The 27,151-nt window shown below is 46.1% G+C and overlaps 1 protein-coding gene across 3 annotated transcripts in view; it reads right to left on the reverse strand.

Annotated features, from left to right (window-relative positions):
* Positions 1 to 27,151, reverse strand: part of brinp2 (bone morphogenetic protein/retinoic acid inducible neural-specific 2) — a 118,005-nt gene that overhangs the window by 50,466 nt on the left and 40,388 nt on the right. For 2 of the 3 annotated variants that reach the window (XM_035422622.1, XM_035422623.1), the window contains exons 2-4: positions 22,418 to 22,739; positions 8,140 to 8,330; positions 4,839 to 5,020 (exon numbers count right to left, since the gene is read on the reverse strand). In XM_035422622.1, coding sequence (XP_035278513.1) covers positions 4,839 to 5,020; positions 8,140 to 8,330; positions 22,418 to 22,689 — 645 coding nt within the window. In that variant the 5' untranslated portion in view covers positions 22,690 to 22,739. Of the gene's footprint in view, positions 1 to 4,838; positions 5,021 to 8,139; positions 8,331 to 22,417; positions 22,740 to 24,415; positions 24,524 to 27,151 lie in introns of those variants that run through there. The other variant, XM_035422621.1, reaches the window with a different exon arrangement.

A 27,151-nucleotide genomic window follows, 5' to 3' on the forward strand; every position in this document is an offset into this window, starting at 1 on the left:
GAACACACAACATGCATTTCAGGCTCAAACCTCTGGCATCCATATCAAACTGTCGTATCATATGAGCAAATAATGGTATTACCAGCTGTAATGGCATAAAAAAGAGATTTATTATAAACAGTTTAATATAATAACGTAATTAATAAACATATGGTGATTAAAACCATATTGTATCATTGGTCTCGTACCGTTTATTATCAAGTTGGAAGATACACAGATGTCACAAAAAATCTGTCAAAATTAAAATTAAATGATGTCATGGTATAGAAATAATACTGGCTAATTGTTACCGCTGTGAAGGTTTTTTTTTTTTTTTTTTGTACCACAAAAAATATATGATATGATGTTACCAAAGTGTTCTGCAGTGCCATTTTTGCATGTAACGGAATAAAACGCTGTTTCCATTAGAAAATATATAAATAGCAGCCACGCTGTCTCTGAAATGTCAGCATGCAATCAAGCGCTATTGAAGATACTGACATGAAGTTGCCCGCTCGGGGAAAACAGATTGGAAACAAAGCGCTATCGCCAGAGTATCTGAGCCGCATTGGAACGCATTTGGAAAAGTGCTGAGACTCGTAACAGCATATATATATATATATATACATATATAACATATATTTTACATACTGCAGGGTGGTTCAGTCTTAGCACGAACATGTTTAATTAACCAAGCCTCCCGGTACAGAGAGTGGCGTGTCACAAACACACGTCGCACGTTAATTTATCAATTTATCAATTTGACTTTTTGTTAGCTTGATCCGCTTCCCTTCTGGCGAATTCGCCACTGGCTGCTACCTTTCGGCTGTTTTCCAAGCCGCCGGAATTCGGGACGGGGGGGGGGGCGGGGGTGGGGGGGGGTGGGTTTGCATGTTTGGCGGCGAACTCCGAGCGGCCGGGCCGATGGATTTTTATCGAATCTGTCGGGTGACGTTATTTAGACAGCGCTGCCGGCCGCACCGGGGGCCCCACAGACAGCCGTTTGCTCAGTTCCCAGCCAGAACAGGTGAAGGGTACCCTTACTCCCCAAGTGAAAATGAGACCGTTGCTGTACAGACAGTTGACAATTATCTTGGCAGTGCAAATTTATTGGAGGCATTGCCTCTGGGAAATGGAGTCTGTCTTCGCATGAACGCCACATAAATAGTTTACTAGAAGGGCAGCACTACAATTGTTGTGGATTTTTTTTTTTTTTCTATCTTAAAGGAGCAGCCCGTACTCTTTTGAATAAGTACCAAGATGCGTCCAATTTAATCTAAAGTCAGCGGGCGATAATTTCAGAACCCGAGCATGCCCGACACATCGAGGCTTTAGACTCATATTGCACTGAACAGGATTTGATACAGCCAAGACTGTTAAGAGGGAGACTCCTCTCCCACTCTCAAATTTTAAATTAAGTGTTGATATGATGTCGGCCCTCTCAACACATACTTCCATTATGAACCTGTCCAAATTCATTCAAGCCGGCTACCTATTGGCAGGCTGCGGTGTTTGAGAACGGGAGTGCAGTTTGATTTAAAAATTTCGTTTTGAGAGCCTCTTTGCCGGAAGTTTCAAGTGTCTTCGAGCACCGGTGCCTTCTCGTCTAGGAACTGGATAATGGGGTTTTTGAAACATGTTCGATCACACCGTCACTATTTTTATTTATTTTTATTTTTTGTTGTGTGTTTTCAGCAGCCGCTATCTCTCTGGCGACATACCGCCAGCCGTTATCGCCATGACGACGCACCACCAGCCGTTGGCATGTTGATCACGTCCCACGTATTCGGCGCTGGTGTGGGTGCTCCTCGATGAGCGCGGCCATTGGCCCGAAGCGGATACTGAAAACTATTCGTACAGTTGGCCAACGAGCGGATCGCTTTTCCATTAGCTTAACTGTGCTCGAGTTGGTGAGATGTTTTGCGCCAGTAGTCCGTCGCGTTAGCAGTCGACGTGCGAAATCCACTTAGCCGCTACATGGCGCGCCATTCAGCCAGCGTACACTCCCTTTGCCTCCTCCACCTGTGTATTTTTTCTCACAGAATCTCCGCACGATGGGAACTTAAGAGGAAAACGGCATGCGGGTTTCGGGTGAAAGGCTAGTTCAGAACTTTGAAAGCTTGTTAACCGATAATAAAGGGCGGGACGACTCGGCGGCTGAGCTGAGGCAGCGGGGAGGCCCCCGAACGTTATGATTCTCTCGGCTGTTTGTACAAGTGAGCAGACGGGAGGTCACGCTTTCCATCCAGTTGGCTGATGGGAGTTTGGCGGGAGGGCGAAGTGGAGTGGTTTAAAAAAAAAAAAAAAAAAAAAACGGGGGAAAAAAAGATACGAGAGAAACAATGTCAGCTTGTGTTCGGCGCTCGCTTCTCTCCGAAATGGAAAAACACGGCGCTGACACAAACGCGGGGTCAGAGATAAGCCCCCTCCGTAATACCGCCGGCTGGATTTTTCCAAAGCTAATCTTCTTTTCGTTCCCTTCGGGGGACCCTATGGCCAGCGTGTCACGCTTGTTCTGAGCCACTTCATAAACACGCGTCTGCTTCGTCCTCAGTCTGGCGTCCGGCGCGTCTGACAAGGAATCAGCCAGGCAAAGAAGTCTGACCGCCTGACTGCACGGCTCAAAATTAAAATACTTTTCATTTTCATGTATATTTACTTCAAAAAAAAACCTCATCCTGGCCACTCGTGCATATCTCATCCGCCATACGGGGCAGAAAGCTTTTTGCAGAGGGTGCATCTGAGCACACAAATTTCAGTTTTTTTTTTTTTTTTGCGAACCACTGACCGTGTACACAAACAAAAACAAACCGAGACTAAAAAGCAGCCCTAATTGCCGCTCGACTGGTCAGACGGGGGGGGTGAGAGGAATTTAAGATTTAAGAGGGCAGGGATGTCATTGGCCGGGGTCGCTCGTGGGGATTGTGTCCGCTGCCGCGATGCATTTTGATTGGTTGAACTCCTGACCTGCGATCGCCGGGGTAACCAGGCGTCGCCTCCCCTGAGCAAAATGCCGTGACGATCGAGGCGTTTCCATGGATCCGCGTCTTCCTGTGACTGCGGTCAGTTCCAGCTCCCGGTTCACATGATGTGGTTAAAGCACATTTTGGCTTCACCACGTAGTAAGTACAGCAATTTTTATAGCTCCCACCGCCCTATTTCAGAACAGCACTTGAGCATGAGTCAGATAGGGACCGTGTGTACTCTGCAAGAGTTGACTCAAGACTGAACATTTTGTCGCATGTCCCTCCCTCTCTCTCCTCCTAGCCCTTCCTGTCTCTCTACACTGATCTGTCAAATAAAGCTGAAAAAACCTCAAAGAAATTTTTTTTTAAAAGACTGAACATTTTACTGTGCAGTTACCCTGGCATATAGACGTTTCCAAAAGAAGCTGGCCAAACAAAGTTTAGTGGAGCGTTGAAAGTACATCAGAAAAGAACAGTTCGTCAAGGTGAAGAATATAAGTAATCACGATTCGAACGTTTTTCCCCTTCCGATGTGCTTGCTACATGCGCATGCATCTTTGATAATCAACGCACTGTAGAAAAGCAAAACGTCATTTGCGAAGCCATCAATTACATGGACGTTAGCCCATCTATTCAGGCATCCTTGATATATTTTGACGTATTTTCCCTCCAAAACGTCGATAGGATGTTATTGGGATGAACCAAAAGCGTATTGTCATCGCCATCGTACGGTAGGTATATGCCACTCTGTTAGTGAAAAACATTTGTCACCAGCCAAATGGACCAGACAATTTTAAGGCAATTTGAAATTAAGTGAAGGGAATGTCGGCCCTCAAATGAAGCAACTATTACATTTTAGGCACAGGATTACTCTCTGCTGCAGCATTAAAGTCTCATTATCTTTTTTTTTTTTACTTGCCATTTTCGTGCGTCAGTTTTTTTGGATGTAATTATTTAAAATTAATGTTCTGCTTCAAACCGCATTAAAAAAAAGATATAATTGCAAATGGTATGGGCTGGCGCATCTTCTGGACTGTGCTTAATTTTCCCAGTATATTTCTTTCTTTCGGATTTGTTTTCGCGGTCGTGAAATCACCCTCATAACCGAGCACAGCGACGCGCGCGCTATGCAAATACCTCGACTTAATCAGTTACTGTTGACTGCGTGGGCTGCCCACTCCCACCCGGTTGATGGGAGTTAATTATCGGGACGTGTGGCGGTTACCATAACGACGGCGTGGGGCATCATTCCGAAATGACGGCGGACGCGTGTGTGAGTCGCCCGGTGTCCATCTGTGAGCCGGTTGCCGCGGCGCCGGCGGCGAGAGAGCGAGCGTTCGCGACGGCGCGTGCGTCGCCCTCCCGGGCGGAAGCTTCTAGAACGCTTCCCCTGACCGCGTCTCGACGGCGGACTGCGTTACGCGCAGGTTGTTCCCGTCAGCAGCGGACGTACATCTCTGTGCCAGTCGGCGGGGGCGATCTTGTCAGCCGTCCCGGTAGTGAAGGTGTCCTCCCTGCTCGACAGTTTTATCTGCAGCTTGAGGTACCTGCCCAAGTGTTAAGTGTCTCGGTAAAAGAAGAACTGAATCTAATTCCGTGTCAGTTTCCTTGGAAAGCATCTATCTAAGCGCGACCGGCCCACAACTGGCCCTGGAGGCCCAAATTACCGCTTTGGATTTCTTTTCTACACTGTTGGCATCGATTGACTTAATGTCACCCCCCCCCCCCCCCGGCCAGAGACTCCTCTGACCCTGTGTCCCAGGTCAAAGGCAGTCTCTGGTTAGAGGAACAAAACAACGGGAGCTCTCCTGGCCCTCCAGTCCGAGCGAGCCCCGAAATACGCGGCGTGTCGGTTGCCCCGACAACGGCGGGATCCCACCGCGCGCGAGTTACCTTGATGGCGGACGTGGCGATCTGCAGGTGGTGCAGCCTCCTCAGGGTGCTCTCCCGGTCGGTGAAGTAGGAGGCGGCCAGCTGGTGCAGGATCTCCAGGGAGACCACCGAGCTGTTCCCGCTGCCCTCCGACTTCTTGCTCAGCTTCTGCTTGTCCAGGAAGATGGTGAGCGACTCTTCCCCTGAGGAGAGGGCCCAAAGCAGTCCGGGGGGTCATGACATCAGCCCCCTCAGCGCGCCAAGTCAACCGCGCGCTTTCCAACGGGCCGTAAGCACCAAAACACTGCCAAAGATCACCCGTTACCCAAAGGCATCCGGCAAAGCTCACTGTTACTCGATTTTCCTTTTTAAATATTTACCAGGAAAAGAAATATAAAAATTAATATTGGGGAAGAGGGGGAGGGGAGGCAAGGGAATGTCTTCCTTAGCTTTTCAGTTTTCCTTTTATCTATATTCTTCAAACGTCTGTTTATCACTTGAAACTCTCCTGGTGAAAGCGCTTTAATGTGCTGGAACTGCTTGTACTATTTATTTTATTTTTTTCAGTAATAGCATTACTATTAACACAAATATAATGGCATAAGATCCACACAGTTTTCCTTTTATGTATATTCTTTAAATGTCTCTTTATCATTTGCCATCTACGACTGCTTTAATGCACTGGGATTACTAATAATGAGCAAGATATGAACTCAAAATCCATAAACTATGCCATCAAATGTACTGTCCCTAACAGCGTAATTAAATCAAAGTGGAAATAGCAGCCGTGTAGTACAATGGTGCAGGAGGGTAATTTCACCTGGGAAGTTAGCGCAGAATATGGCAGAGCTGTTAAAGAGGGAAACTAAAGAGCTTTGCGACAGTCCCTTAATCAGGCCTTCCCCTGAGAAGGCGTATGCTTCCAGCAGATATGCATCCGGATGCATGCACACACGCAGACACAGCGACACACACAGACACACACACTCACACAGACACACACACTCACACACTCACACACGCAGACACACCGACACGCACAGACACACACACACTCACACATACACACACACTCACACACGCAGACACACCGACACGCACAGACACACACACACTCACACACGCAGACACACACTCACACATACAGACACACACACACACTCACACAGACAGACACACACACACTCACACATACAGACACACACAGACACGCAGACACGCACACGCACTCACACAGACAGACACACACACTCACACACAGACACACACACACACACACATACACACACACTCACACACGCAGACACACCGACACACACAGACACACACACACACTCACACACACACACTCACACACGCAGACACACCAACACACATGCAGACACACACACACACACACACACACACACATGCTGCGCATACATTAATGCACATCCGCAGACAGACACACACACATGTAGACACACAAACACACACACACACACACACATAAACACACACACACACACACGCGTGTGCAGACACACACACACACACATAAACACACACACACACGCGTGTGCAGACGCCGCCGTATTCAGCCCGGAGCCTGATCAGTATTCAGTTAATCGCCTCATCGCCCCTCTCTGGTCTGGAGTTGTTAATTAACATGGCTCACCATAGCCGCGCTACCGCATTCATCTCCCTCCCGTCACTGAGGACTCCCCGACTTCAGTTCATGTTCCCGGCAATAACTGACATGATAATTAGCATCGGGATCTGAGCCGCGGCGTTGCTGCAGCGTCTTGACGGACGTTTGTGAAACGGTACTGAGACCCACGCGTTTCATTCATTATTTAAAATGCCGGGGGGGGGGGGGGGGGGGGGGGGGGGGGGGGGGGGGGAAGGAGAGTGAAGGATTCGCCCCTCAAAACTGCAGCTTTTAAGCACAAAGGGTTTCTTACACCACAGACACACGCCGTGTTCAACTATGAGCTGAACAAGAGCGCGTGATACACTTGCTTCCACACACACACACGCACACACACACACACAGAAGCAGATGCACGCACACATGCACATACAAACACATACATGTACGCACATGCATGCAAACACGTACACATACACAACGCACATTTGTATGCACGTGTGCAAACACACACACGCGTACAGAACACACACATGTATGCACATGCATGCAAATACATAGAAATGTACATGGAATACACACAATACGCTTACGTACACACATAGTATGTGCACATGCATGCACAAAATAGGCAAACACGCACATGGACAAACACGTATTGTACACACACACACACACACACACACACACACACATGTGCACACTCTCAAAGCGGACCTTCTGTGCAATCCTGCCCTTGTGGGGCTTGCAATAATCCTGCGATACTGCTGCAGTTAATTTGGCGTGAGAGTGATTGAGTCCCATTAAAGCAACAGCCACTTTCCCCGACAATGATTGAGTTAAGGATCCCATCTAGATGGAGTGGTTTCCTTAGGAACTGGAAATAAATGAGGCCCAATTTGGGGCCGCAATCTCGGCTGTTAGCTTAGCACCCTCCGCCTGTTCGCTCAGCGTCCTCCTCCTCCTCCTCCTCCCAGAAACAGGGGGGAAATCGATAATTGAAAAGGACGGGGCCGTCTCACAGAAAAAATGTTCGGTGTTTAATCGACTCTTACTGAGCACACGTGGTTGGACTCATGTGTACTCTTGTTAGAGTTGAATACACACTGGACATTTTACTGTGCTTTCAGTTTATTTTTTCAACACTAAACCATAAGGAAATTACTCTTATGTACATATATATTTAGAGATAAAAATTTTATGAAATTATTTAGTAGAAACGTGTCTTTATATAGCGCCATTTTCTATTTTATTTATTATTTACGTAAAAAATATGTGTACCAACAAGAACTATTTATGAAGATCTTTTGCTTTTGTATCCCCAGTATAGATTAGTATATGGCCAGTATCAGAACTGCAGCTTTTCTCCTTGCCAGCCAAGCCAGCATTGTCCAGGTTTCTATGGTATCAGGCTGATGCACAACTCTAGTCTCATGCCCTTCTATGGTCACATGTCACTCCATCAATGCCAAGGGCATGAGGTGAGTGTGTTTTCTGCAGTTTCACCGGAAAGCTTGCACTGATGATATTCACATACCATTCCCACCCCTTCACCCATCCTAAATGAAAACAGGAAACTCCATTTTGTGGAGCGTTGACCCAAAATGGTCAGCTGTATTATTTGGGTTTGTTTGGCCCTACATTTCACCACGGCAACACTGAGGGAGGAGACCCGGTGCGGAGGTGGCTTACCGCCGAGCGTAGCCGAAACCAGGAAGTGTGTCCCGTACTTCTTGATCAGGTTCTCGTTGATCTGCTGCAGGCTGGGCCTGCGTCCCAGGAGCCGAAGGTTCCGGAAGAACTCCGGCGCCAGGGGCAACGGGGTCTTCAGAAAGTCCCGTTTTTCCGTTGCCAAGCTGTTCACCTTCCAGTGGTTGAATTCCCTGCAATGACAACACACACGCACACACACACACACATACAGCACACACACACGCACACACACAAACACACGCACACGCACACAGGTCATATTTCAAGGGGCCTACCGGGGATTTTTTCCGTAATCTATTTCATTCCTGCGTCTTATTGGATCGCAGTATTGATTGTTTGCACGGGACCGGCGGGCGGGACGAGAGACACCATTCTCACGAAGGGGGGAACGGTTCATCTCAGCCAAGCGAGCCAACACTTAACGTCGAGGAGCTGAATGCCGATTCCTCATTCAGAATGGTTTGTGTGCTGAACACGAGATCCCACTCAATTACGCAGAAGTCTGATTAGGGTACGTGCCCAAAACATGTGCTGCCACCCCCCCCCCACCCCATTTATAAGGAAATATGTGGAAAATACATGACTCCTTGGAAAGAAATATAGGTAATAGACTTGTCCTTTCATATAATTTCATGTTCCCATGTTATTTGTTATTTGAAATCACTGCCAAGGTTTGCATATTAAAATTCGATCGCATATTGAACCTTTTCTGCATTAAGCCCATTGGCCTAATGGATTAATACATGCTCATTATTACAGTGCATATACGTGTGAAGTAACTGATAGATGTGAGTGGTGCAAACTGCATGTCTCTGATCATTTTTATTGGTCCGTTTATTGGTTGGTTATAAGTTCCTATATTTAACAGTAATTAAGAACTTCTTTCGTACATTTGAAATTAGGTGAATAGCTAGATAACCTACCAATTTATTACACTTCATTATTAGTTTCACAAAAAAGGTGATAACAAGCTAACTTGAAACATCTGTCCCTCCGTTGCCGGTAAAGTCGATCTTGATATTATTAATAAAATCCCTATGTTATTTTTTAAGAAAAAAAAAGGTGATAACAAGCTAACTTGAAACATCTGTCCCTCTGTTGCTGGTAAAGTCGATCTTGATATTATTAATAAAATCCCTGTTATTTTTTAAGAAAAAAAAAAAGGTGATAATAAGCTAACTTGAAACATCTGTCCCTCTGTTGCGGGTAAAGCTGATCTTGATAGTAGTACTAAACTCTGTATTATTTTTAAATAATTTTTTCATCCTATTTTTCTACCACTGTATACAGAACAAAGTAAACTTATATTTTACTTTCAGCCAGAAGAACAGCATAGATGACCTTTATTGCCTATTGCACTTCGCCATTTGCTTTGCAGCTTGTGCAAATCATTAGCAGGTGTGAGCTAAATAAAAGATGAATTAACAAATTCCAACATCGATAAACAGAGTATGTTTAAAAATGTACAAAATGTACAAAGGTGTTGTATACCATGCAGTCCATATTACCCCCCCTACCTCCACATGTACTTGGCAGTTGGGGGCGGCACGGTGGTGCAGCGGCTAGCACTGTTGCTTCACAGCGAAAATCCCGACCCGGGCCTTTCTGTGTGGAGTTTGCATGTTCTCCCCGTGTCTAACGTGGGTTTCCTCCGGGTACTCCGGTCTCCTCCCACAGTCCAAAGACATGCAGGTTAGGTTAGCTGGTGTTCATGTGTGTGTGTGTGTATGTGTATGTGTGTGTACAATACGTGTTTGTCCACGTGCATGTTTGCCTGTTTTGTGCATGTATGTGCACATATTATGTGTGTGTGTAAGTGTATTGTGTGTGTTCTATGTACGTTTGTATGTATTTGCATGCATGTGCATACATATGTGTGTTTTGTACGTGTGTGTGTATGAGTCCAAATTGCCCCTAGGTCTGAGTATGAGAGTGTACGAGTGCTCTGTGTGCAACTGTGATGGACTGGCGACCTGTACCAGGGTGTATTCCTGCCCCTCGCCAAACCCTAACATGCTGGGATAGGCTCCAGCAACCCCCGCAACTCTGATGAGGAATAAGCGAGCTAGATGACGGATGGATGGGCAATAAAGTTTTTATGACATATGAAGAAAGGGAGATTTTACGCCCCAATCATCAATATAATCCATGGAGGCCTAACAGCCATGAAGCGGGGGACAAGAACTGTCCTTGTAAACTATTGTAAACTGCACTGAGTGATTGGTAAGGATGCTAGGTTAAGTAAGGATCTCACATTTGCCGCAGGTTAGTTTTCACCTGCAGTCCAATGTTACCATGTGCAGAAAGTGGTTGAAAAAAAATGCTTTTATTTTTTTTTTGAATGTCTTTTTTAGGTAAAAACAATATCCCACAGTGAGATTTTGAGGTAAACTAATTAGGTTAATTAATGAATCTTTATTACCCATCCATTCTATCTAAACCTACCTCTGCAGCAAGAAAAGAAAGCCTTAATTGGCACAAATAAGTAATAAATCTGTCAGGAGAGCACAAACAGAGAAAACGGAGATTGATGGAACGCATAAAATCAAGCGCACAAATGAAGGTGTGATGGGGGATTAGAAATAACAAGACGTAATGATTTTGCAGACACGCGTGTATTTTCATTAAAACTCACAACCGTTATTACCTTTTGGCCATAAACAATTTTGAGCTCTCTGAGCGTGAGAATGCTAATGTTGCAAAATTATCTTTTGTGGACTTTAAATCGTTGCAGTTGTTAATGCAGAAGCAAATGGTTTTGTGAAAAATCAATCTGCGATCTTCGCAAGCTTATAATCAAAATAAATTAATACTTGACTCAATCTCCGTGTCATTATCAAAACAATTTAACGCAAAGTGCAATGCTATGACATTAAATAAAATTAATAAAAAATAAACTGCTGATGGTTTTATTTTTCACTAAAATTAGTAAAAAATGACAATGAGTAACAACATAGAATCAGGTTCAATGGGCTGCTGGTGTGTCATCCTGTTAAGGCGCCGTTCCAGTGCACGGTTGGCCTCCATGGTCTTTACAGTCTGTGCTGTGCCAGGAATGCTTGTGGCTAGCAGCCCCCACAGGGTGACACAGAATGGGCATGGCCCAAAGATGGGAGGGGGTTCCATTACAGCAGCTCATTGCACAGCAGCGCCCCCTGCTGGTTCGTCAGGTTTCACTCAGGCACATCCGTTAAGCTACACATGAAGGGCCATACTACGACTCACGTCTGTGAGTAATACAATTTCTTGTTTAAACCTTTTCTCTGAACAGTAGGATTAGGGATCAATTTTCCTGTTTTTGAGCATGATGGTGTTTTAAATTTTTTATGGCCATTCTGCTTATTTTTATCAAGGGCTTGAATCATTTTGGAAGTGACTCTCACAGGTTCTGTTATCAGATCAGACTGAATAAGCAAGCAACGCCGCTGTCCTATAATGTACAATGCGAATGAAAAGAAGCACTATTCAAGTACACCCAAAGACCCAGGGTGAGTTTGCCTGAATGTGCCAAAGCACCTTGAATATGTCTATCGAGGAGAACATGGACCATGGATATGTTTTAAATGGCATGCCTTACATTTTCATGCCACTTTTTTTGACATTATAAAAAATGGAATTTCATTACATTTCTGCTGTATGCTAGATTAGCATTTAGAGTTTAATTAATTTCCCAGGGGAATAGCGCTATATTTAATTAAGACCCGCCAACAGCAGTCTGGCGATTTTCCGTGACCATTACCACGCCGAGAATAAACATGGTCGCTCGCCTAACTTTAAATGTCGGTTCGAATGTCGCTTCCTGCATCATTATATTCATTATATTTGTTGTACTCCAAGGCTATAGCACAAACACAAAACAAAAACAAAAGACAAGTATTTAAAAAAAAAAAACCCTTTAAAGAATAAAAAAAAAACAAGCGAACAAACAAAAGCCTGACATCGTGGCCATTATCCAGGAGGTGTATCCTTAGCTGCGGGCGTCGGCCCGGAGTTCGTCTGTCAGTACCGGCTGTCTGCCGAGAGGTCCAAACGGGACCGCTTTCAATCAGCGAATCATTAGAGGATCGATCCGGGGGAAGGCCAGCGACCACGACCGCCAAAGCCTTTTTTTTTCTCGCATTAACGCAGAACGTTTTCCGCCATCGAGAGAGATTTGGCGGCGGCGGCGGGAAAAAGCTCCCTCTCTTCATATCTGCTCTTAAAACGAGCCGCGGGGCACAGCCCTACCGCGAAGGATTTTCGGGGAGTTAATTAGGTGAAGCGGAGGCTGTCCATTCCCTTGCTAATGATGATGGATGGTCTTAATTAAAGGGCTTTAGCACGAGCTGATTGCACCTGCAGCTCTGCGGGGGTTTGAGATATTTGCATCCAATAAAAGAAACAATAATAACACTTTTTTTTTTGTGGCTGTAGTTTGAGAAACATGGCCACTGCTCCTCTGTCTACCAAAGATCACTGGGGCCAACCGCGTCACCCCCCCCCCCCCCATCAGCCATAGCCGCTGCCCTATTTTAAGGCCTCCGTGATGTCATCCGTCACTACTGTTCCAAGACACGCCTTCTTCAGGATGTCATTACGGAAGGACATTTTCAACCAAGGCGTGAGAAGTACAACTCATGCCCTGCGGGTATCAAGATACCAAAAAAAAACAAAAAAAACTTCCTTCTTTTGAGAACTGCACCCAGGAGGCCCACAGCATCGACCAATCCCACAACCGGACTTCACGTGACTTTTTTTTTTTTTTTTTTGTTTTTGTCCTTTCTTCCTTCGTATGAAACCTCGGGCAGGTGGCTGACATCGCTTTTACCCGAAAATCAATAGGAATGTATTACTGTACCCCCCCCCCCCCCCCACTCCCCACCTCCATGTCAGAGGTGTGGGGTTACTTATCAATTATTTATACAAGGAGGGGTGGGGGGGGGGAGTATTCTGTATTCCGCGCGGAGAGCGGCATCTCGTTTTATGCAGAGCTGGGTTTGTTCGGCTAAAAATACGAATGGCAATTACCGGCCTGTCCTTCTCCCCGGCGTCCCCCAGCAGTGCTGCCGGTGCGTTCTCCCGCTCTTTCGAGCGCAGCGCGGAGAGCGAGGCCCGCGTACCGCTTCCCCCCCACCCCCCCTTATTCACGTCAGAGGAATACTCCCCCTCTCAATGAAATGAAACTGTTTAGCCTGCACATTTAAGAAAAAAAAAAAACAGTGGGTAAAAGATGCACTGTAAAGCACAGAGAGTTTATGAGCGCGTGCTCCTCCTTCAGTAATTGGCGCAGTTTTGCTAAATGGCAGCGTGCATTGTGTGTGTGTGTGTGTGTGTTTGTGTGTATATATGTGTGTGTGTGTGTGTGTGTGTGTGTGTGTGTGTGTGTGTGTGTGTGTGTGTGTGTGTGTGTGTGCGTGCGTGCGGGTGCTGGACCAGAGGCACAGGGAGCGGTCTCCTTCTTTAAGTCGCCTAGCTGGGATTCTCTTTTCTTCTTCCATTTGTGTTCAAATGAATCTCGCTTAATTGCACACTGGAAGTCTTTGCATTTGCTGCAGTAATTAGATTTTCCAATTTAGAGCCGTGGGCTTTTTTGAATGATGGAGGGAAAAAAGAAAAAAAAAAAAAAAAAAAAAAAAACGAACTGTAAATATACTTTTTTATTAGCAGACGTTGAATGGCCGTGGACACATTTCCCAGATTAGCGAATAAAAAAACGTAGGCCTTTTGGCAGACCTACATTACAGATGCACAGAGCATGACGCTCCTCTAGTCAGTCAAAATGAGGTGAGCCATTAGAATACTGGGTTAACTGGATACTGACCCTGAGGAGAACACCATTTTGTCGGTAGTCAAATATCAGCAGTACTGATGAAAGTGTGTCAAACTGTGAGTTCCGCGAAAAAGAAAATTCTTTGGAACGGCATGAAGTATTAAGCTTGAACTATCCGGCGGATCTATAATGCAAAGAAGTTTCATTTTAAATTTGTTTAACTGCCCTTCATCTGGGTTTTAAAATGAATTTATTCCGTTTCTGCAACTATTGACATGCATTTGGTGCACTTGACTGTTGAATATTTTGGAAAAAATTTGCTTTTTTCATAGTTTCAGTACTTTTTTAAACTATCAGCATTCCAGGCATATATGGTAAATGGACTGCATTTATATAGCACTTTTATCCAAAGCGCTTTACAATTGATGCCTCTCATTCGCCAGAGCCGTTAGGGGTTAGGTGTCTTGCTCAAGGACACTTCGACACGGCCAGGGCGGGGTTTGAACCGGCAACCCTCCGACTGCCAGACAATCGGTCTTACCTCCTGAGCTATGTCGCCCTCAACCTATATGCCAGGTCGAATGGCCCACCTCTGCACTAGGTCATCTCTGCTTACTGGAGGTGTTTCCACAGCCAATGGGCCCAAATCAACAACACCATACGGCGACCTCACATACAGTTTCAGAAGAATGGGTTCCAAACGGCGCCAGGACTGTTATCCGGCTTCGTTGGGTAGAGTGAGGCCCCCAGGAGCCAAACCACGAAAGCCGACAGCCTACAGTCTCCCAAACCGTACTTTCGTGTGTCATTTGAATAATGTGTACACTTAAGTATTTATGTGTGTTATTTGACTAATGTCTACGCTTAGGTATTTATGTGTGTTATTTGACTACATTACATTACATTACAGGCATTTAGCAGACGCTCTTATCCAGAGCGACGTACAACAAGTGCATTGGTTCATGATGTAGAGGTGCAAAAGAAACACTAGAGTTTCTGTTTTACGCTGTTTTCTGTTACGCTTAGGTATTTATGTGTGTTATTTGATTAATGTCTACGCTTAGCTACAGTAATCTTCCACAGTCTTTATACATCACAAGTTCTTCATTCACAAAATAAATTAAAGAAATGTTCAGCTCCAGAGCTGCGTGGCGGATCCATAATTAGCATCAGGCATTGTTTCTGGCTTCTTCTCTTTTTTTTGTTTTTTTTTTTTGTTGTTTTTGATTGACGCTGCTTTAGCAGCTCTCCATAAAGCAGCTCACTGAAACAATAACGGCAAGGCACTAGCTTCCTCCAGAGTAAAAAAAAAAAAAAAAAAAGATTCATTTAACACCAAAAAAAGATTCATTCATTTAACACCAAATTTAACACACATAAGTTTACACAAGCCCTAAATAAGGCATAAACTGTACCGATCGGAGGAAAATGAGTTGATTTAAGGCTGCCTCGTTCTGTGCGTTACATGGCCTAAGGCACATTAGGCGCATCTGTTTTGTTTATTTGTTCTCACGCTTTCAGCATACTGTACTGTGCCAGAGTTAGCCTAGAGGCTAATTCTCACCTGTGTTACCTGGGCAGGTCAGAAACATGCCACAATGAATGCAAATGGTCGGTCACTCAGAAAACACACGCTCGACAGGCGAGCGTTGGCAGGTGGAAAAGCGTTCATGTCTGTTGCTGTGGCCAGCTTTAAAAAAAATCGGAAGTAAAGAAATTGGAAGGCGAGCCAGCGTGAGAAGAGCACTGGGATGAAGGGAAGCGTATGGCATCCTGGGTTTAATGGGCACATGCACTTAAAACAAGCCACCATATTATTACAAACACGGTTTAGCATACGGCAGTTACGCTGTGCCCTGTTTTAAAATGTACCAGCATGAACAATTCAATTAGATTTTTCTGTGGGGCCTAGCGTTATTGCCGACACAGCAATTGCCATGGAGACTGGAAGGACGGACCATTAATGTCAACGTGTTTCTGTTTTTTGACTTAAAGCATCGCCGTGGCATAGTTGACAACAGCAGGTGGCTAGCATGAAAGTCTTCCTGAAAAGGAAAGTTAAAAAAAAGAGACCCTGGATTTGACAGTGAGATTCCCGAACCTTCTTATATCCATGGCTTTTTTGAATTCATTGAGAATGGACACGCACAGAATGTACAAGGAACACATTTTGCTGTACGGTAAGCTGGGTAGGCACATGTGTACTTATAAATAACTGTAATATAATTAAAATAATATTTTTATTTGAGAAATCACAGTAGTGCCGGTATTGTGCAATATCATAATTCTGAATGAAAATGATTAAAAAGAATTGGTCTCTTCCAAGTTCTGATAGCCTTTCTCAACTTAATGGACACAGAAAAAAAGCTGGATGTGCAACATTCCTTCACTGGGTGCAAATGTAGCTTTTTTTTACCCTCATGAACACAGATTGCCAGGAGGATTTTGCCGATTGCTGAACTCACAAAACCGTGTTGCCGAGGAAAGAGAGACCAAAGCAAGCTTAAATCCAGGCCATGAATAATTGAATTATTTAGCGCACCTGGATTTCACTGCTGCGACTTCTGTGGTTTGTTTAATCAATTTCATTTTCGCCTGCCAGATAGATATTTTCTTAACAGGCAGACCTGTGAGCTCATTATAGTTAGGGCCTCTTGGCTGATTTATGGGAGAGAGGCTGAAGATCTGAGACATCAGCAACCAGGAACTGGAACATAAACCGAAGCACCTACTGTATACTGACTACTCGCTTGCTGTAGCCATGCTTCTCGCTATCCTTCCATAACACACATGCGATTGAATCATGAAGCAAAACGGTCTCTTTTATTGATAATTGAGATAGCTTGACTCTGGTCTCTGGAGAATTTGACCCATAGATGTAACCTTTCTACTTAGCATTACATCAAAACAACTCTGTGCATATCGTATGCACCCGGTTTTGAAAGCAAGAATTTCATTACTTATGAAATGGACCACAAATTAAGTATGATTACATTCAACAATTAATTATTTATTCATTTATTTATTTGTTTGTTTGTTTTACATTTACTCAAAATATTCCTGTGAGTATGACATGTGGTATTTATTTAAAATAAACTGGGAGACTGGATAATGAAACACAAGCAGCAGGAGCACATGCCATCAAGGATGCAATTCTGTGGAGAGCAAGTTGGTGCAAGTCAGTTATTGGCATATCATTGTCGCTCCATCAATTATAGGGTTCATCAAATCTCACTCTGCCACCACAAAACTTTAGTGTTTTCAATGTTGCCAGATGCCTGAATTAATTCCCCATCTTCAATTAACTTCCATACAAATTTCTCATAATTTGTTTCCTATTCCTCCATTTTGAAATCCACACATTTTTACTGTAAAACCTCCCCTATGAATTTTTATAATCCCTTACATTTATGGATTTAAAAAATCAGTCTGGCAACCCTGAGTGTTTTAATATTAGGCAGATTTTTTTGTGCACAAGGCCAGTTTAAGTGAATTATGTAAAAAAAAAAGAAAGAAAAGAAAAGCTAGATTGAATTGCATTGTCCTTAAAGTGAATGAATCATTTTTATTGAATAGTAGTCTTCTAGTCAAAACCTAACCTAAAATAAAAAAATATATATTCATCTCCTGAGCATAATCTTTTAAAAAAAAATGATGGGTCTTTAATTTCTGGGTAAAACTTTTTGTACCCTCTCAAGGCGACGTTCAAAGACGGATATGCTTACTAGACAAAAACACGAACGTCTGCTGTTTTTGAAACCTCCTTTTTGAAGAGGCTTTGGCTTTATAGTATCTAGAAAGATTATGCTCTAGCCATTTTTTTTTTCTCGAGAAAGATTATGAAACAATGCAACCAAGTCAATGAAATAAAAAAATGACAAAACCACGATTTCAGCAAAAACTTTTATCCGCAGAAGTGTAGAAGCGTGCTCGTCAGCAGAACTCCGGCGAACTCGTAAACCCGAGCATCTGTACTGGGAGCGGAATTCGATTCTGGTCAATGCAATTCCGGCTAATGTCTCCGAAACATTTTTAATTGAGTGATTGTGGTGGGAAATTGCATCAAGTCAGCGGAGCACAGAAGCACACCCCCCCCCCCCCCCCCACCAACCCCCCACCACCCCCCCTTCCCGCCACTTATTTGGCTAATCGGGTTGCGTGGCTGGGAGCCTTCCGTTGCCAGGTAATTTAGTCATTCATTCCAAAGTGTCGCCGCGGCGACCGCTTTAAAAAGGGTAAACCGATGTCATTATTCGGAACGTTTGCATCACACCCCGCGCCTTCCGCTCCTGGCTCGACGGATTTACCTCGCGAGCTGTTTGGCGGCCGATGTGCGCGAGGGAATACACGGGATGCGGATGTTTTTCCCTCGAACTGACAAGCAGGTCCTGTTGTTGCCTCTGGAACCGAGCGTTACTAAGTTACTGCCCCCCCCCCACCACCACCCCCCACTCCCCCCCCCCACAAGGGACTGGGTTTGTGCCCGCTGGGGCCCCAATAGGAAGTCATGCTGCCTCTACAGCGGGCACTGCAAAAACAGAAAGGACCCCAGGCACTGCTTCTGCTAGCAACGCATCTATCACCCCTCTGGAAACCCCCCCCCCCACCCCCCCCCCAGAAAAGCCCGTTGCCACGGCACTGACCCGACAGTCGCTGGTAAACATCCTCCTCATCAGCATCTATAAAATGCGTGCGCTTAACTGCTATGAAAGTGGATAATTTTAATGACCCCCTCCCCCCTGCACCCACAGGCGCACACGCGCATGTACACACACACACACACACACACACACACACACACGCGCGGCTCGTCTTTTATTAAGTGTCACTCCTCGGCTGTTATCTTCTTCGGTTTACAAAAATCCAATCACTTACTAAAAACTCTGAGGGGGGGAGAAAGACGAGAAATTAAATTAGGAGAAAATAAAAGGAAACGCATTTGGCTGCCATGTTCTTCAGCCAAAGCGCGTTGTTTCTGTCGTTATCGCGGAAGAGGAATTAGACAAACTCGCTCGTTGGTTTTTATGTTATTTCCAGGGGGACTGGGCTGGAGGGGCGCAAACATTGATTTCGCCATTCCGGAATCTACTTTGGCCCTGCCGGATACCCCGGGCCCTGGGAACAAAAAAGAGGCGAATTGTTCGCCACAGCGCTCGTTCCGTTCAGAAAGCAGAAAAGCCCGTTATTCCCAGATGTGTGATTAAGGGACCATTGTGAGCTCGCTGGCAGGAGTCTCTCAGCCCGCTTCGCTTTCCCAGAGGGAGACCGTTGCCAGGGGAAAGGGAGGGAAAAACAAAAAGCCGCGATGCGCCTGCCCACCGGCGCCCCTGCTGGCGGCAGGTCGACTTGCACCTGCATCATTTTCTTCGCGAAGCCTGACACTGGGGTGTGACGCCCGCCACTCTCCCGAATCTTCCCGAGGAAGGCAGGAAGGCGAGAACGCTTAACAAGCCCACCCCCCCCCTTCCCCCCACCCCCACCGTCGTTCGCTTCGCTGCGTAAACGCCGTGCCGCTAAGACCATTTGGGGGTCACCGGGTCCCCCCTTTCCGCGCCGCCAAGCAGACAGGAACATCTGCGCTCGACGGGCTCCGCGCGGCCTTTCATACGGACGCAAGAAGGAAAGAAAAAATAAAAAAAGGACAGCTGTCGGTCTTTACAAAGCAAGGAGAACGAGCACAAAGGCGTGGCTTCACACACACCCGAGCCTCACGCCTCACGTAGGACCGGCTTGCCTGTGGGCGTCAGGGAGGGCGGCGTGCGTGCGCGCGTGCGTCCCGTCCTCGTCGCCGTCGTTTGCGAAGCGCGCCGAGCGTGAGTGGCGACAGGGCTCGCGCGATCCGGCCTATCAGTGTCACCCAGCCCAGCTTCCGCCGTTCACACCCGCTCAAGCGCGCCCGCGCGCGTCTGCAGGGGCTGCCGTCGACAGACGGGGCACGAGGGAGGTAACGACGGAGGGGTGCAGCGATTTTCGCGGATCACAGGGCGAGCGAGCGTCGCTCCGCTTAGCGCCGGCTTGGCCTCGCCTCCGGGCGCCTTCGCGGACTGACTGCGGCACGCCGAGAAAAAAAAAACCCCCCAGCGAGACGTGCGAAACGGCGCCGAACGTCGCTGACTGCGCGATGCGACGCGGCCGTGGGGGTCCAGAGCTGGTTGCCGTCCTTCAACCCGGCAGCGCGGGGAACGGCAGCCGCCCCTGGCCCACCGCGAGACTCGCGAAACGACAGCGCCGACGCCGTCAACGGAAAACCGGCTCGCCTCGAGCGCGAGACGGGCGCAGAAGAGAAAAGATGAGAGGAATACGGAAGAATAAGGGTATACATTCACTGCATTGACCATGGCCAAGCACTGAATGAGCACATTTGAATGAGCACATTTTGTGTTGATTTAAGTTATTTAATTTTTTAAAAAGCACCAAACCTGGAAAAGAAATGATTAAATATCTAGCCTTCTGCCGTGGCCGAGGTTGTCGCAGCCTTCAGATTCACAGGTTGTTTTTCATTTAAAAGTGTGCTTTTTTGCTTCTTTTTTTATTTTTTATTTTAAACCACTTCTGGTTTATCGGCGAGTGCCAGTATAATGGAGTTGATGCAATGCCACGGGATATGGCTGTCATGTTGATCCGTGACAGCTAAGAGATGACACACTAAACCGTTTCACCGCGGCAAACTGCGAGACTATTTCTGTATACTTACAAGACGACTTCAGTTTTGACAGCGTTTCGCCGCTCAGAATGGTTTTTTGAAATGTCAGATATTAGTAATGTGAAACAATTGAGCTATTCAACCTGGAAGACATGTCTTTTATCTCTTGACATTTTCAAGTCTCTGTTTCATAAGCGGAATAGAATAAACAGGGAGACGCTAATTTATTACCCTTGTCCCAAGGGTATTGCATTTAACACTGTTTACGTGAGTCAGTCTGATTTTCTCTCGATCCATACAGTGCGCAGTGATTCCAATTTACTGCCACAGGTAAAGAGGTTCCACTGGTAGACCAGGGGTCTGATTGTTTTCCATGATGCTCAGCCCTTAATTGATCAATTAAAGCAGTAAATAACACAGTTAACTCACCTCACCTGGTTTCTCAGGTCTGAATAGGCCAATTGGTTGATTTTTTTTTATTTTAATTTGAGTAAAAACCAGCAGAATCCTGTGGTTCTCCCGAACCAGGGGTTGGTGTCTCTGGCCACTCTTTCTCTATCTGCTTAAGACACATGACATGTTCCTTCCTGTGCAATCCCATCAGTGACGCCCCCCCCCCCCCCCCCCCAGGAAGGCGTCAGAAAGGGTGTACGAAATCGAGCAGCGCGATCCCTGCTACGTCCGCTCGCTTCAAAACCGTCCCAAAATGGCAAATGAATGCAGCGCTCCTTCATTCAGCACTTCCCTCCGCTTAGGTCCCTAATAGCATCGGACTGGGAGGCGAGCCCAATTTCATTTAACGAAGGCCGCGATTAGCTCGATTCGGCCGGGTTTTAAGTGGCCGTCTGGAACGAAGCCCGCAGACACAAGAGGTCCTTCGAGGTCGCCCCTACGGGCGCAGTCATTTTGATTGGTGACACGGTTTTTCGCAGAACGTTTTATAAAGGGCTCGACATGGAAATTCAGGAACCCCCGCCCTGCTGACTTGACGTGCGCCGAGCATATTCAGTCTGAAATTAAGCTGTATTTGATTAAGCAGCCTTTAAAAGAGCGTGTGTGTGCTTTGGAACGCACCGTCGTGATATACTGCAGGTCACCTGGGCAGGGGCCTCCTCTTTTGGCTTCGTCAGCTCTTGCGGTTACTTAAAACACTGGCCTGGATTCAATCAACATTTATCCTTCACTCTGACTTTCAAATAAAAAGTGAGTTGTTTTTTTTTTTTGTTTTGTTTTTTTTTGGTCGTCACAAGCATCGTTTGAGGTCGGCAATCACAAACATAACGCCTTAAACTGCGAGCGAAGGGGGGGGGGAAAAGCTCCCACCTGCATTGATTTTCAAGTATAAATTTAGGACAAATGTTGATGGAACAGCCATAAAACAGCTTTTCAGTTCACCCTCAAATAGGCTATGTCGTGACAGAGCTTTCCAGCACTTGCAGCTTAAGGACAAATGTTGATTGAAACCGAGCCATACATTTTTTTTTTTTTTATCTGTAGTTATACAGTGTAAGGTAGGGGTGGGCAATTCCAGTCCTGGAGGGCCGGTGTGTGTGTGCACATTTTTGTTTCCACCAATTACCCAGGCTAAATGAGCTAAGTGGCTGTATACACACCAACACTGGTTCACCGGTAGATTAGATCTCAGTGAAACATTTCACACGTGGACAAAAGAACAGACTTCAGCGGTCGTTCATGCGCTCATCAAGGAACGTAGCTGAAATGTCAGACGCTGCAAATGCTACGGCTAATTAAGTAATTAAGGTGAGAGGTTGCCGTGAAAACCAGAAACGGACACGGCCCTCGTCGTTGCCCACCTCTGGTGCAGGGCATTGTGGGTGCGCCATGAGAAGGAGAAAGAGGCTCACCTGTAGATCTTGTAGCGGGTGGTGAAGCCCTGCTGGAACCGCTCCCTGAACTCCGTGTACTCGGGGCAACGGTGGAACGGGCCCTTGTCAGACAGCAGCCAGTCCAGCCGGCCGCCGGGCCCCCCGACGCCGGAGAGGGGGGCGGGGCTCAGGTCGGGCGGCGCGGCCGCCAGGACCAGCGCCCAGCCCAGGTGGCCCAGCACCGTCCACTGCCATAGGAGCATCAACAGCGACCATCTACCAGCCGCGGCACTCTGCCAACGCAACGCCATCCTGCCCTCGGGCGCACGGGACCTGCATTCTTCTACCAATCCCTCCAGACCTGCGGGGGGGGGGGGGGGGCAGGAGAGAGAGAGAGAGAGGGGTGATGAGCAAGGGGCAGCATCGCAGAACAGGATTTGATTGACATTAAGGCCATTAACAAAGTGGTCCGCAGTGCACATTGCCCGTTGAGTACTGTCAGTCAAACAAGGCGGTAATCAGTTATATGTAAACATCACACTGTAGGCAGTACTTATTTATTTTTTTTTAATTTATTTTCCCCATTGAGAGTTGTTTGTTCATGGAACAGCTCCCCGTGGCATTATAAAGGAAGCAGAGGCCTTTGGAGGGTTCAACACCAGGCCTGACGCTCGGCTAGGTACTAGACCAGGGCTCTGCTGTTCATTTTAAACTGAGCAGGCAGGCCACACACTCCCTGTTCACAGAACAGTGCACGTCTGCAGATAAGTCCCGTATGATGCACACAGCAGACCAAAATTAAATGAAATATGCAAAACTATTGCGGTAGGTTTCATTTCAGCTTTGGCGGGGGACGCACTTGTGGACCATCCTCGTCTCGCTCAGTGAAACGTCAAGTATTACAAGCGCACAAGCTTAGCCTAGAGACCAATTCATATGGAGATGTAGGAAGTGCCATGTCTCCCCGTCTTCCCTCAAACCGACGGTTGTGCGCGTAGCTATTGTTGCGTGTTCATAGTGAACCATCCCGGTGCTGACTCGATCAGGGTGACATTTGCGACGCCTATTCTGTGCTAATGCCCATTCGGTACTCCAGCCTGACCTGTTCTCGTCATCAAATGTTTTAGCTTTATTCCTATTTTTCGAGAGTACTCCGAGATCGATGAGCTCACAGCATGAGCGGGCCCTCTCTTCGGCACTAAAATGGCATCCCATAATAGCCCAGTGTTTTTTGAAAATGTCACATACGTTGTTTCAGTCATTAAGAGTCTTCTCCGTTTGTCGCGTGTGCATTTTGAAAATGCCATGAATCACTGGCATTCTGAAGCATTCCTCTGTAGCTCATGTACTGATTGGTGTCGAAACTGCAAAGCCGGTTCAAAAATAAATAAATAAATGAATGAAAAAAGGCAAAGTACCCACTTTTTAAAAAATCATATATCAGCTAATCAAAATGTTTCGTTCGTCAAAAACTGTTATGCTGACCCATGAATTCGTTTTGACAGGTTCTCTATATGACAATGCTATATAGCCTCTAGATTGTGCGTAGCCAGAACGACTTAGCATGTAAAAGAATACCGTTGCAGGAAAAACACCCAAGAATGTTTATGCCACATCATACCTTAATTATATTTTGTGTGGCAAGACGCACAGAGAATACTGCACATGCGAGAGTAGATCATAAACTACACAGCCTACATCGGTCTCCGGTAGTTTAAAATGATGTTCCGTATAAGTTATTTCATCTCACACAGAAGCCTCATTACAAACACATGCCTTCCCCTACATGTAGGGCAAGCTCTGGAGAGGCTGACTATGTGAGATGAGGCATTGAAAATGGGTTTTAAACTGGGCTCCTAACCTGAAGCATTCAGATTTTATTCCCCGGTGGCACACCGCCGTCGTACCCTTGAGCTAAGTACTTAACCCGAATAGCTTCAGTAAATATCCCCCTTTAAAATGGATTTTTTTAAAAGTAAAAATGTAGGCTAAGGAAGTCACCCTGGATGACTATGTATGTAAAGTAAACTAACGTACGAAGAAGTGTTCCCTCCTGTGTTCTCTGCTCTCCGGATCTGTCACAAAAAAACCTGTTTTTAAAATTTAATTTCCCCATGCCGCGGAGTCTCGCTTACAGTGGAGCTTCTGCTTCTGTCAGTGCCACGATCTGTGCCTTTGACAGTGCAGTGCATTGTGGGAGCCAAAGTGGAAACTGTTTTTTACAGTCTCTGTTTGGAATATGCTCTGCCGCGGTGATATCAAAGCCGGGAAACATCGTATCAGCTAAACGTATGGAGGCCAGGGGACGTTACGCCAACAGAAGCAGCGGATAAACAATTATGTTTCCGGAGGGTCCGTGTGGGTGAGGCCGTGAACTTTTTAGATTCATGCCAGCACACATGCCGTGCGACCTTTTGTTCCAGCGCTTTCGGCCTGTCTTCCGGGCTGGTCAGGGAAATAAAGAAACACTTTGTATAATAATGGCTATGAAAGAAGGTGCTGGAAGCATCCGTCAAAACGGCATTAATAATTTTGCGTGACAAAGCTGCAGTGCGCAGTCGAACATTTAGAGCAGGCGCACTTACACGTCTACAAATAAATATTACTTATAAACGTTTATTTGTTATAAAATGCTTTTTAAAAAAATAAATAATTCAAATATTGACTGAATCCAGGCCATTGACAACATATGGCATTGAGCACCAGCGTAAGCCAAAAAGGCTGAAAGTGGTAGAAAAAAAGTGTTTTCTCTCTCCCCAAACTGAATGAAAAAAAATGAAAGAGAACTTAACAGAAATGTGCTCCTGGGGATGATTTATTCCGCAGCGTGTATCTGTAAACTGATAGCAGGCAGGGAGCTTTATCGGGAAGTCATGTGGTCCCAAAATAGGTGATTTTTCTCCTTGTTCCAGTTTCCGTGCGGTGCATCTTATTCTCTCTCTCTCTCTCTCTCTCTCTCTCTCTCTCTCTCTTGCTTTCTCTCAAACTGGTGGCTCTAATAAAAGAAATGTAATTATATCCTCTTTTCCTGCAGAAATATCTCTCCTGTTCTCTCCTCCTTTTTTTCTCACTCCCACAGTCTCCATCATCCGCCTTCCTCCACTGCGAATCGCCCTATCATTATTTCTCCATCTCGTTCCCCTCTTTCCATTTCCCAAACTCCTCTCCCCTTTCTCCTTTCTCACACCGTTCTGTCTCTTTCTGTTATCCGTCCTCCATCTCTCTCTCTCTCTCTCCCTCTCTCCCCGAATCTCTGCCTGCTGAAATCTCACTGGAAGTAAGAGAAATGTAATTACGGGCTAGAAGAGGGAAGGTCGTCAGGTCCTGAGCGATAGCAAAAGAAACAGGAAGTCTGGAACAGGAAGTATTCAAGCCGACTAGCCTGAATAGTACCACATTTTAAAATATGCCATGCGTCGAAAGCTAGTACATGGCATTGGACAAATCTACTGTAAATATTAAATTATTTCTGCATGGCCCTACGCCTCAAGGTGAAACCTCAAAAAAAAATTCGGAAGTTCAGAAAGTTTTGCGATAGATATTTGTTGACATTAAAGAAAAGAGGATTACTTGAAAACTGAGTGATCTGAAATGCATTTTGCTTATTTATTAAGTGGCTGTATATGAATGCCCCACTTGGCCTGTTCCTCTCCATATCCTCTCCACATGACTCTTGCCTGCTTCTGTTCCTGTCGGAGGCGCAGCCCAATTTGCTGTCGAATTTCACGCATTGCTCATCCTGCTGTAAGTGGAAAAATAAGATTGCGGTCTGTGCATCCACCGGAGAGATCTCTCATAAACATCTGGAACTGTGCCTGTTTCCTAGATCATCTGTGCAGCCACCCCCGCCCCCTATGCCCCCCCCCCCCCCCATGCCTTGCACACCCCCCCCATTTTTACCATTCTGCGCTGGGGATCGGTGCTGCCATGGCGAGTATGAGATAAGAGATTTAATACAGTAAGGTTTGAGTTGGCAGGGAAAATTCATTCATCGAGGGTTTGTTGTGTTTAAAGTCAGTTGGGGTTGGGGGGGAGGTGGGGGGGGGGGTGTGAAGGGGGGTTCGAGCCGTGCCCCATCTTTATTTTCAGCTCAGAACGAATCCAACGGCTTTAAAGCGTGGTATCACCGGGGGCCCAAATTAACCGGCTTCTCCACGTTCCACGCTGTCCGTCGCACGGAGCGGAGGCCAGACACAAAGCAAAACAAAAAATAAAAAAATATTTTTAAAAATCGCCGACAGAAAATTTGTTCCCCCCCCAGTAAGACAGATTCTGAGCTGGCTTTGGCTCGGGGTGTGAAATGTGCCTTTCAGAAAAGCTTCAGCGTGAAAAACGACGCCTCTGATGTAAGATCTGATGGTCTTTGCCTCTCCCGAGGTTCTATCAAATTATAAATACATAAGACATGCTGGAAATGCCAAAGAGACAATGGAAGAAGTACTGAATTTAGCCTTGACATTTAATGGGCATCTTGCATAATGTCAGTGCCTTTATATTTGCTTACCTAAGGCAAGCAGCAAGGGCCCGGAATTCAATGCGATGTTATAACAAAGAGAACAGAAAAATCTACACCCTCCCGTCGCCCACCGCCCCCCCTCTCTCTTTCCCCTCATTATCCAAACCCCACATCCTCACAACAATTTCCAACCTGTGGGGCCTGCCTTGACGCCTGTCAAAGGAGGGACATCATAGTCTTGACAGCCTGTCCCCGCTGTTCTCTGTTAAATGCTGTGCTGGATTATCATTCTGTAAACCCCGTTAAGGGACATTTCA

The sequence above is a fragment of the Anguilla anguilla genome, chromosome 6 (assembly GCF_013347855.1).
Source record: "Anguilla anguilla isolate fAngAng1 chromosome 6, fAngAng1.pri, whole genome shotgun sequence".
Classification (NCBI taxonomy): domain Eukaryota; kingdom Metazoa; phylum Chordata; class Actinopteri; order Anguilliformes; family Anguillidae; genus Anguilla; species Anguilla anguilla.